The sequence below is a fragment of the Arachis ipaensis genome, chromosome B02 (assembly GCF_000816755.2).
Source record: "Arachis ipaensis cultivar K30076 chromosome B02, Araip1.1, whole genome shotgun sequence".
Taxonomy (NCBI): domain Eukaryota; kingdom Viridiplantae; phylum Streptophyta; class Magnoliopsida; order Fabales; family Fabaceae; genus Arachis; species Arachis ipaensis.
This window is the reverse complement of record NC_029786.2, coordinates 84,034,106-84,045,701: the sequence shown is the minus strand read 5'-3', so window position 1 is coordinate 84,045,701 and position 11,596 is coordinate 84,034,106. Positions and strand designations below refer to the sequence as shown.

The 11,596-nt window shown below is 35.5% G+C and overlaps 1 protein-coding gene across 1 annotated transcript; it reads right to left on the bottom strand.

The window, feature by feature from the left end:
* Positions 6,864-7,663, bottom strand: LOC107628426. The gene is made up of 3 exons (XM_021116064.1): positions 7,293-7,663; positions 7,105-7,197; positions 6,864-7,013 (listed from the first exon to the last, which is right to left on the bottom strand). Exons 1-3 carry the CDS (start codon positions 7,458-7,460, stop codon positions 6,897-6,899), a joined length of 378 nt encoding a protein of 125 aa, XP_020971723.1. The 5' UTR covers positions 7,461-7,663; the 3' UTR covers positions 6,864-6,896.

Sequence of the window (11,596 nt, the reverse complement as noted above, 5' to 3'; positions counted from 1 at the left end):
GCAATTACATAAAAAAAAGAAGAGAATAAGTAGTAGTGGAAAGAAGAGAATGTAGACATAGTGTAAGCAGCTGCAAACATATTTTTTAAAAAATTTAGCAATTTGAACATTTTCTAGGCATGGAGATTGTAAGAAATAAGTATGGAATTGCTCTTTATTACTAGCGCAAATATGTTATGGATTTGCTTGAAGGATTTGAATTATTTCACGTTAAGCCTACTTTCACGCCTATGGATTACTCTATAAAGCTGGCAACCAACATTGGAGATCCTTTACTAGTGCAAGTCAACTATCGACCATTGGTAGGAAAGTTGAGTCAATTCATTAATTCTCCTATTCTTCTCTGCCTCATTTGATCTTGGTGCTTGTAGCTACCCGAGGAGAAATGTCTCTAGCAATTGCGTATACTTGGAAACATCCTTTTGTTATCTAGAAGAGTGAAAAGCAGAGACAACAGGGGCTTGCTCATCTGATGAAGTTGAGTATCGAATCTTGGCCATGGTAACAAGAGAGGTTCAATGGCTATCCTATGTCCCGATTGATTTTGGCTTTCCTCTATCTAAGTCAGTTGCCTTTTATCGCAATTGATCTACTTCACATCGCCACCAACCTTGTCTTCCCCGAGAAAATCAAACATATCGAGGTGAATTGTCACGTGGTTCCAAGCAAGTCATGCACCGTCTTGTTTAATCAAGCTATTTTCCATCTCCACCAAGGATCAAAGGCTTTAGCACCAGGACGTTTTCAAAGTTTCTTTTGAAAGAAGAGCTTAAACATAAGAATTTTTATTAATAGCAGCTTATAAATAAATTATTTTGTGTTTGAATTTTTAGTTATAAAAGTACTTATTTTAAAATTATAGTATTTGAATAAATAACTTAAAAAATATATATATATTTTTTTAACAGAAGAGAATGAATATTAAAGTATGTAATAAAGATGATGACAAATATCTTCTAATATTTAATGTTAATTTTACATAACGTAATCACTAAGAGTACAATCGATTAGGCAATTGATTTTTTCACTACAATAAATTCGGACTGAGGCAACCCTTTAAAAACGTTGCCTATAATAAGGGAAAGGTACTTTCCGACAAAAAGCAACGCTTTTTGGGGATTGGCTATACGCCCGTTACCTTTGGTCTAATTCAACGCTTTTGTGTATTAAAGGGAACCTTTTTATGGCAACTTTCAAAAAATGTTGCCTTTTTTGCAAATAAAGCAACTCCGCGAAAGGGTTGCCTTAGAACACCCAAATACAACGCTTTAGATGAGACGTTATGGCAACACTTTTTACAAGTTGTATTTTCTAATACATAAAGCAACACTTGTCCAGAATTTTTTAAGTTACCTTTTCATATACCTAAAGCAACACTTGTGCAAGTTTTTTCTAATTTTTTTTCATATACCTAAAGCAACCCTTGGCCAAGTTTTCTTAAGTTGCCTTTTTCATATACCTAAAGCAACACTTGTCTAGATTTTTTTAAGTTGTCTTTTTTTATAGACCTAATACAACACTTATGTAAGTTTATTTGCAGTTGTCTTTTTTTAATACCTAAAGCAACACCTTATTGAGTTTTTCTTAGGTTCTCTTTTTTAATATCTAAAATGATATATTTTTTACCTTTGTTATATTTATATGACATTTGAAGGATATATAACACCCACATTTGAATAAGCTAAAAATATATATTGCATATATATAAAAAGGTCTTTCAAGTGCCAACTAGCATACTTGCTAAGTTACCAAGTCAAATAAATAATAAGCATAAGTAAGCAAAATACTTGTTTTTCTGATGATGAACTTAAATAAAAAAGAAACTAAGTTGTCCACTTGAAACCAAAAAGGCTTAAAAAAAAGAAGGATAAAAAACGTAAACAAGCCAAGGGCCAAACAATTTTACACAAATAAGCCAAAGCAAAATCTGATTCATCAATCAACCAAAGCACATTTAAATGTAGTTTGAACCTACCTGTTTTGAACTCAATTTTCATGTAATTCGAACCATGCTGATTCGAATTACACCTTGATAACGAAAACCACATAATTCGAATTGAGCTGATTCGAATTACACAGAAACATGTAATTCGAATCAAGCTGATTCGAACTCCTCTCATGTACGCCATGAAACGTAATTCGAATAGGCTTAATTCGAATTACTCCAAGTGTATTTCAAACCAGCTGGTTCGAACTATAAAGGAGCAGAGTTGTATATATATGTTGTGGACGTGAGTTGGTCTCACTAGAGGGGTAGAATGGCTAGTGAGGAGAGTTTTGTGGTGTTGGTTCACCACAGAGGATCGATTAAGAGGAAGACACGTTCTGGTGTGAAGTTCACTGATAAGGATCCTCTCTGTATTATCGTGAGGCCTACGACTAGGTATGATGACCTTGTTAGCTCTGTACTGGTGAAACTTGGTCTGGATGGTGTGAAACGGGTTAAGAAGTTTTTCTATCGCATTCCAATCACGGTGCTCCAAGAAATAGTGAAGTATGATTGTTTCACGATCGGGAGTGATGAGGACTTGCAGGTCATGTTTCATTGTCGCCGGCAGTTTCCGGAAGTGAGGACACCAGAGCTGTTGGCAAAGTTGGTTGATGTGGTATCCAGTTCGGGGGGGTTCGAACCGGAATACCACCACTTTAGCCACGGCTGCTGGTTCTAGCTCCAGACCTGCCGTTGCTTCTACCTCCGTCCCTGCGTACAAGCCACCCGTCCAGCCTGTCGCCTCCCCTTCTTTCGCTGCTGATCTCAACGGCAGTGTAGGTGACGAGGTTGGAATAGGGAAATTTTGGCCGACCTCTTTACAGTGTGCTGCACCGGCTGGGGTTGGAGAGCAATTTTTGGATGATCAAGAGGACGATGATGTCGAGCCGGATATGATTGCTGATGACAGTGGCGATGATATTGGAGCGAGTGAGCCTGCTGGGGTGGGAGGTGGTTCTAGCTCTGGCACACAGCCTCCACATTTTTCATCCTTGGACTTGGATGCCATGAGGCAGGAGGGGGTTCCTGGGCAGCCTGCTGGGTTTGGTGCTAGAGATGCGGAAGGGTCTGCAGGTCTGACAGAGTTCCAGGTTGGTCAGCAATTTCAGGATAAAGATGAGGCCCTGTTAAGTGTGAAGACTTACAACATCTGCCGAGGGGTACAGTACAAGGTAGTGGAGTCTGACTATCGTCAGTATGTGGGCAAGTGTTCTGAGTTCGAGAATGGGTGCACATGGTTGATTCGGCTGAGTCTCCGGCAGCGCAAGGGCATTTGGGAGGTCAAACGGTACAATGGACCTCATACGTGTCTGGCCACATCCATCTCCAGTGACCACGGGAGTTTGGATTATCATGTGATATCGGCATTCATTATGCCAATGGTTAGGGCTGATGCATTCGTCAGCATCAAGGTGCTCCTAAATGCCACGGCCGCACACTTTGGGTTTAGGCCGATGTATAGGAGGGTCTGGTTGGCGAAGCAGAAGGCTGTTACCCTCATCTATGGTGACTGGGATGAGTCGTATAACGAGCTCCCTAGGTGGGTGTTAGGAGTCCAGTTGACGATGCCTGGTACTGTTGCAGTCCTTAGGACGAGCCCTGTTCGAGTTGGGGGACAGCTGGACGAGTCTCGAGCTTATTTTCACAGACTGTTCTGGATGTTTCCACCGTGTATCAAGGCATTCTGTCATTGCAAACCGCTGGTTAGTATTGACGGCACCCATCTGTATGGCAAGTATGGGGGAACGTTGCTTGTCGCTATTGCACAGGAGGGGAACTCCAACATACTCCCTGTTGCATTCGCACTAGTCGAGGGTGAGAATGCTGAGTCCTGGTCCTTCTTTCTCTCCCACCTGCTTCAGCACGTGACACCGCAGCCGGGTCTGCTGGTTATATCGGACAGACATAACGGCATCAAGGCCGCGCTTGAGGCTCGCGACGGAGGCTGGTTACCTCCATCCACATACCGGACATTCTGCATTCGACATGTAGCGGCAAATTTCGCCCTAACCTTCAAGAGCAAAGACCCAAGGAGGCTTCTTGTCAACGCGGCGTACGCAAAGACCAAGGTAAAGTTTGATTACTGGTTTGATATTATGCGGTTTGAAGACCCGGCGATGTGTGACTGGGCGAACTGGATTGAGTATTCCTTGTGGATACAGCATTGTGATGAGGGGCGGAGATTCGGGCACATGACGACGAATATCTCTGAGTGTGTGAACTCAATCCTGAAGGGTGTCAGAAACCTCCCTGTGTGCTCGCTGGTGAAGGCAACATACGGAAGGCTGGCCGAACTATTTGTTCGCAAGGGGAGAGAGGCTGAGGCCCAGCTGGGAACCGGACAACAATTCAGTCAGCACTTGGTGAAGTGTATCGAGGCCAACTTGAAGACGGCGAGGTGCTTCATGGTGACTTTGTACGACAGGGATAACTCGGAGTTCACCGTCGCAGAGATGACTCCGACTGGTTCGTTCTCACTGGGCTGCTACAGAGTCTCGGTTGCATCTCAAACATGTGACTGCGGATACTTCCAGGCACTTCATTTCCCGTGTCCGCACGCACTGGCATGCTGTGCCTACTCACGGCTTACATGGCAGCCTTACGTCCACCAGGTGTATCGTCTTAGTTCGGTGTTCAGTGTGTATCGGATGGAATTCACACCTCCCATTCCGGAGGATTTCTGGCCACCATATGACGAGCCGACTGTGATCCCGGACCCTAACAAGAGGCATGCGAGAGAGGGTCGTCTGAGGTCCACTAGGATACGGACCAACATGGACGAGGCAGATCCGAACCGGCCAAAGAGATGTGGCCTCTGTCAGCAACCCAGACACACACGTCGGAGTTGCCCACAGGTCGGACATGAGTAGGTGTATTGTTAGCTTTAATACTTTGTTTATTTCACTTTAGCGTTTACATTCCACTGTTATAGGTTTTCTTACTTGTTGTTGATAAGTGATAGAGTTTGTTTATGTTAATGCGATGTACTGTGCATCACATCTTACTTAATGAATATGTTCTGTTTCCAGAGTTTTTTACGAAATGTCTATTGAATTCACAAGGCAATAAATAAATCTACAAATTAAACTAATACATGATGCGAAAAATATGCTAGTAACTGAAATAAACCCTGAACAGCTATTTTCAAAGTACAATATCATGATTTGGAACAACATATATATACAACTCTGCTCCTTTATAGTTCGAACCAGCCTGGTTCGAAATACACCTGGACTAATTCGAATTACGTTGCATGGCGTGCATGAGAGGAGTTCGAATCAGCTTGATTCGAATTACATGTTTCTGTGTAATTCGAATCAGCATGGTTTGAATTACATGAAAATTGAGTGCGAAACAGGTAGGTTCGAACTACATTTAAATGTGCTTTGGTTGATTGATGAATCAGATTTTGCTTTGGCTTATTTGTGTAAAATTGTTTGGCCCTTGGCTTGTTTACGTTTTTTTACCCAAAAAAGAAACTAAGTTGTCCACTTGAAACCAAAAAGACTTTGTGCTTCCCCATTGTGCCAAGAATTGTCTTTATGTCTTCAGAAAACTACATCCAACAATTAGAAAGCTGTAGTCAAATTTAAAGGAACAAAAAAATTATAGTCAAAACATAAGCTATACAATAACATGTATACTCAAGTGTTACAACAATTTAGCACACATACCTAATCATGATTTGGTATATGAGTCGATGGAGGAGAATGCCAAGAAACTAAATTTGGATCTTGTGCACTATTTGTTGACGATTGCTTAGAACGCAAGACAGAAAGTGCTTCATCAACATTCATACCAGGAGAAGTTTGTTGCAACATAAGTTTCACAATATCTTCCAATCCTTGCAATCGTTGCTTATGGTCGTCTAATTCAGTTTTTAAAGATGTTACCTTCTCTTCACTTTGTTTTTTGATTTCATCTATTTCTTTATTTTTCTTAAGAGAAGTTTTTGTAACAGTTCTTCCATAACATCGAACTCTTCCTGAATTTTTTTTACCAAAAACTTTTTGAAATATATTAGTAAGAGTTTCTCCAGCTTCTTGAAGATCATCAAGTTTATCCTATACACACAAATATATGATATGTCTATTTTTAGTGATAAAAATTCAATGAAAGAATCTAACAACCTATTGATAACTAATAGGGGGCAGCAATCCAAAATAGCCATAAAACAGTCATAAAATAACAGTCCATGATAGCCATAAAACAGGCATAAAATAGCCATAGAACAACAATTAAATCAGCCATAAAACAGCCATGAAACAGCCATAAAACAGCAACCATGATAGCCATAAAATAGCCAAAAAGTAGATACTAAAACAACCACCACGATAGCCATAAAACAGGCATACAATAGCCATATAACAGCAATTAAATCAGCCATGAAACAGCCATAACAGTGTAACCATGACAGCCATAAAATAGTCATAAAGTAGATACTAAAACAATAACCACGATAACCATAAAACAGGCATAAAATAGCCATAGAACAGCCATGAAATAGCTATAAAACAGCAATCATGACGGCTGTAAAACAGCCATAAAGTAGATACTAAAACAACAACTACGATAGCCATAAAAAATTTGCATAAAATAGCCATAGAACAGTGATTAAATCAGCCATAAAATAGAAAACAGCAACCATGACAACCATAAAACAGCCATAAAATAAATTCTAAAATAACAACCACGATAGCCACAAAATAGGCATATAATAGCAATTAAAATAACAATCCATGACAGCCATAAAATAGTCATAAAATAGCCATAAAACAGCAACTAAATCAGCCATAAAACAGCCACAAAGTAGATACTACAATAAAATCACGATAGCCATAAAACAGCAAAGAGCATAGCATCTATGACAGCCATAAAACAACAACTAAAACAAGAAAATTATAGACTAACTTATAATAACAGCTTGTGTTTCTACATCAAGTGTTTTCCCTTTTAGTCCATTCCAAGTTGCAACAAATATTTCAGCTTGATTTGGTTCCTCTTTGTTCTCTTTTTTCTCACGCCACAGACCAAGATAGCAATTACAAGTTTATAACATGCTAAAATTAGGAAGAAGTAACGAGTAGAGAATTTTAACTCAAATGTGACCTTACCAAATCAACACGCACTCTTGCAAAATTGATTGGTCCCATTTTATGCCTCCATTGTTGCTTCTTGCGATTTTCAGAATTTATAACACACATGGCCTATGTTTAAAATAAATAATGATAAAAAAATATAAAAATTGAAAAAATTATACTTGATCATATCAAATAATAATAATTAAAACCCTCTAGCTCACTTTGACAGTTGGAATACTCCAATATGCAATTAGCTTCCGAAATTGTTTTTCTGGAATTTTCAAAGGACGATTCACCAACATATCCTCAATATTTTCAGAATATGGATCAAAATGCTTCTTTTTTATTCTTGTTTTGTAACGCTTCCATGCTCCTTGAACACCAGTCATCACCCATAGCTTTGAGGATTTTAGAAGAATGAACTTTGACTACAAACACATCAATTTCATCATATCATATGAATAAAAAGATTATTAACATATGGCATAAACATAAAGATAAATGAAGCTTACATTAATATACTTCCAAATACGCTTTTTGATTTGCTTAGGCACAACTTTTTAATTAGTGTACATCAAGGTAATAAAATCACTATCCCTCACTCTCACTATCAATCTTACTATCGCTATCGCTATCAACATCCATGCCGACTACGCTTTTTCCATGATGACTCCATCTCGTATAACCATTAACGAATCCAAAGGCAATCAAATGGATATAAATTGTTTGTCTTTTGTGCCACAAGAAATTACAACACTTTGCACAAGGGCATAAGATTTCCTCTCCTTGCGGGTATCCGGTAGAGTAAGCAAAGTCTAAGAAGTCATTGACACCATTACTAAACTCAACTTTATCTCTCGGTAAACTCATCCAATCTTTTTCTAGGTCTTGGAAAAACCTAATTATTCATATATTATTACTACTATTTAACCAAGCATGTAAATAATAATGTTTATGCACATTAAGTATATAAATTCATAAAAAGGCACATAAAAATATTATTATTAAAATTAAAAAACAATGAAAAAGACACATAAAAGACATTCAACATGAAAAAAAAAAAACTACACAAAGGTCATAATATACATATTAAAACATACAAGTATAAGTAAGATAAAAAAAACTTACAGAGTCATGGCTCAACAAATTACAATCTTCAAGTCCTAGAATGTCTACCAATGTTCCTCAAACTCCTCTGAAGCAATATTTCTCTATAACAAAGCAAAGTATCAAATTTACATTATTCTCTATGAATTATTTAACTCAATCAAAGTGAAAAACAGAAAAATCAAATAAAAAATAATAATCGAAAGACTTTTTTTTATATTCAATCCCCAAACCTCAAGGTGAAGGCAAACAAATAATCATATCATGGAAGAAATCCACATGAAAGACCTCAAAACAATCTCTTAAGATCAAGACTTAAAAAGCACTAATTAAATACATCAGACTACTATATTTAACATGATAAAGGAATTAACTTTGCATAAAACAGTATTTTTAAACTTTTTGTATTTTGGGATCACAATTACAAATTTCACCCGTAGGTAGCTCCTCCAACCCAATTCCCCAGCAAGCCTCATTTCTTATTTAAGTACAATACATTCTCCCATCTCTTGAATAAATAACAGTTATCATCCTTTATATATATAGCAGCTTAATTAGGGACATACGTTTTTAGTGCTTTGTGCAAATGGCACGAACCCATTTGGTTCAATTAGAAGTCCTGTTAATATAAAAATAAGTCTCATGTTCTCACAACTAGACGTGCAATGTGCAACGATCGGAACCATAAAAATTTTAGAAAAATTGAAATAAAACCTCTAAAATCAAAATTATTAAGAAGCCCCAAAAATTAAGATTTAATGTATTAAGAAATTTATATTCAAAATGTAGAAAAATTCAGAAAATTCTATGAAACAACAATCAAAACCATAAAAACTTTAGAAAAATCAAAATAAAATTCCTAAAATCAGAATTATTAAAAAGTCTCAAAAATTAAGATTCAATGCATTCAGAAATTCATAATCAAAATACAGAAAAATTCAAAAAATCCTAAGAAGTAACAATCAGAACTATAAAAATTTTAGAAAAAATGAAATAAAATCCGTTAAAATCAGAATTATTAAGAAGCTCCAAAAATTAAGATTCAATGCATTCAGAAATTCATAATTTGACCAGTAACTATAATTTCACTTGTCTAAAAATGTTTTCAAATTAGAAGTATCATCCATGCGAGAATAGGTAAAAAATGAAGTCACATTCATATTGACTAGGTGGCTATATATGACTATTAAAGGGAGCATACTCTACCATACAGATTAAAATTATATGGAGAGTATAAATTTTTTTGTAATTATTTTTTATTATATTATTGCGATTCAAAATGTGGGTTCTAATTTTTTCACGTACTATTTTTCTTTTATTTTTTATGAATGCACTCTCACTCTTATTTCTAACTTCAGAGTAAAAAACAGCATCATATTTAGATCCAAATTTTAAGAATTGATCTCGATAATTATTCTATATTTTTTTCTTGTGCTTGAGGAGTATGGATCACGGTCGAGGCCATTACAGTGATAGCCCAATAAAACCACCACCAAGACCACCCAAGGCTCCTAGCCACCACCCATGAATCATAAAAAGAAGATTGAGTTGTGTTGTATGTATATAACTCACTATATTTTGTAGATTAAATTTATTAATTTCTGTTATACTATTGAACTAATTAAACACATAAATTAACTGAATCTCATACCTCATACCAAGCTATTTTCCATCTCCACCAAGGATCAAAGGCTTTAGCACCAGGACGTTTTCAAAGCTGCCACTCCAAGATAAGATTTCTCAATCTTTTCCATCCTAGCGTGCCATGGGATGCTACATATTGGGTTAATGACTTATCACCCTGACGACCTGACTATGGCCAGTTTTGATAAATAATTTAAATAAGTTTTTTTGAAAAAAAAATTTAAAATATAAGAATTTTTATTAATAGCAGCTTATAAATAAGTTATTTTGTGTTTGGCTTTTTAGTTACAAAAATACTTATTTTAAAATTGTAGTATTTGAATAAATGACTTAAAAAATATATTTTTTTTAACAGAAGAGAATGAATATAAAGTATGTAGTAACGATGATGATAAGTACCTTCTAATATTTAATGTTAATTTTACATAACGTAATCACTAAGAGTACAATCGATTAGGCAATTGATTTTTTATTGGCTCTCTTATTAGTCTTCCTTTTTCTAGTGTTTTTAACATTCGATTCTTCTCATATAATATCATGAGAAAATGGTTCTTCTACCTCGCCTTCACCAATAAGATCAAAATTTTCATGAAATTCTGTAAATTGTTCATTTCTTGTGTTACTTACGTCGAATAAAATTGTGTAAAACCAAACAAGCACCAATGATCCTAATTTGTGTCTAAGAAAAATGATGACATGGCACCCAAAATTTTTTATCTTGCTTTGCAACATCCAAATAAGCATTTAATTGTACATCTAAGACTAGAATGATAGTAGTTGAATATTTCATTTTCTCCTCTTGCTCTGGGACCCAATGTAAAGTGTAGAAGATGATATTTGTAACCTTTATAAGGACCTAAAAAATCCATAAAATACGGATAGCCAGAATCCATTAAGTAGTACTTGCCTAGCAAAATTTTAGTGTAACACAAAATCAATTAATAAAAATAAAGAGTTTAATCTAATATAATATAATAATAGTCTCAAATTTGTTAACCTTCAGGAGGAAGAAGGAAATGAAGACTTGATCTACGCATAACTTGATTGAAAATTTTAGTATCGTATGTAGATTTCTTTCAATCTACCCATATAATGTGAAACACATCTTAAAATCGCATGCTGCCATCACATTTGTAATTGTAGTCCCCTTTTTACTAATGTATGGTATTTTCTTATCAACAAAAATTTAAATAACAACAGATATATGAGTTTCATCTGTTGCATTAATGCAACTTTTAAAACATAGATAATATCTTTTATCATTTATAATTTTCACTGAAATATCTATAAATTGTAGATCAGTTGGTCAACTAATATATATCTTGAGCAAACTTACAAACAATACCCAATACACAATGAAATTATCTAGAAATGATTTTTTCCTAATGTTGGAATTTCTCTTATACAATATGTATTGAACCTGGTTATCTAATAATATATAAAAATATACTTATTTGTTCATGAATTCCAATGTGTTTTGTTGTCCTCAGACTGTAAGTATTTTTATAAAATATTATCAAAATGAAAGAATACATATTTTTTCATTCTAAACAGCTGGTAGCAATGAATAAGATACTTTTTTAAAAGTTCATTTACATAACTACTTCTTATCAATGTTAAAACTCTTCGTGAATTTTTTACAACGTATTTTAGAAAATAATCAACACAAGTTACAATTGTTGTAACACCCTATCACACAGAGCTTTACGCTTAAGCTATAAAACAGAGGTGGTGTGGTATTACGACCTCTAAAATAAAATATATAAACAATAAT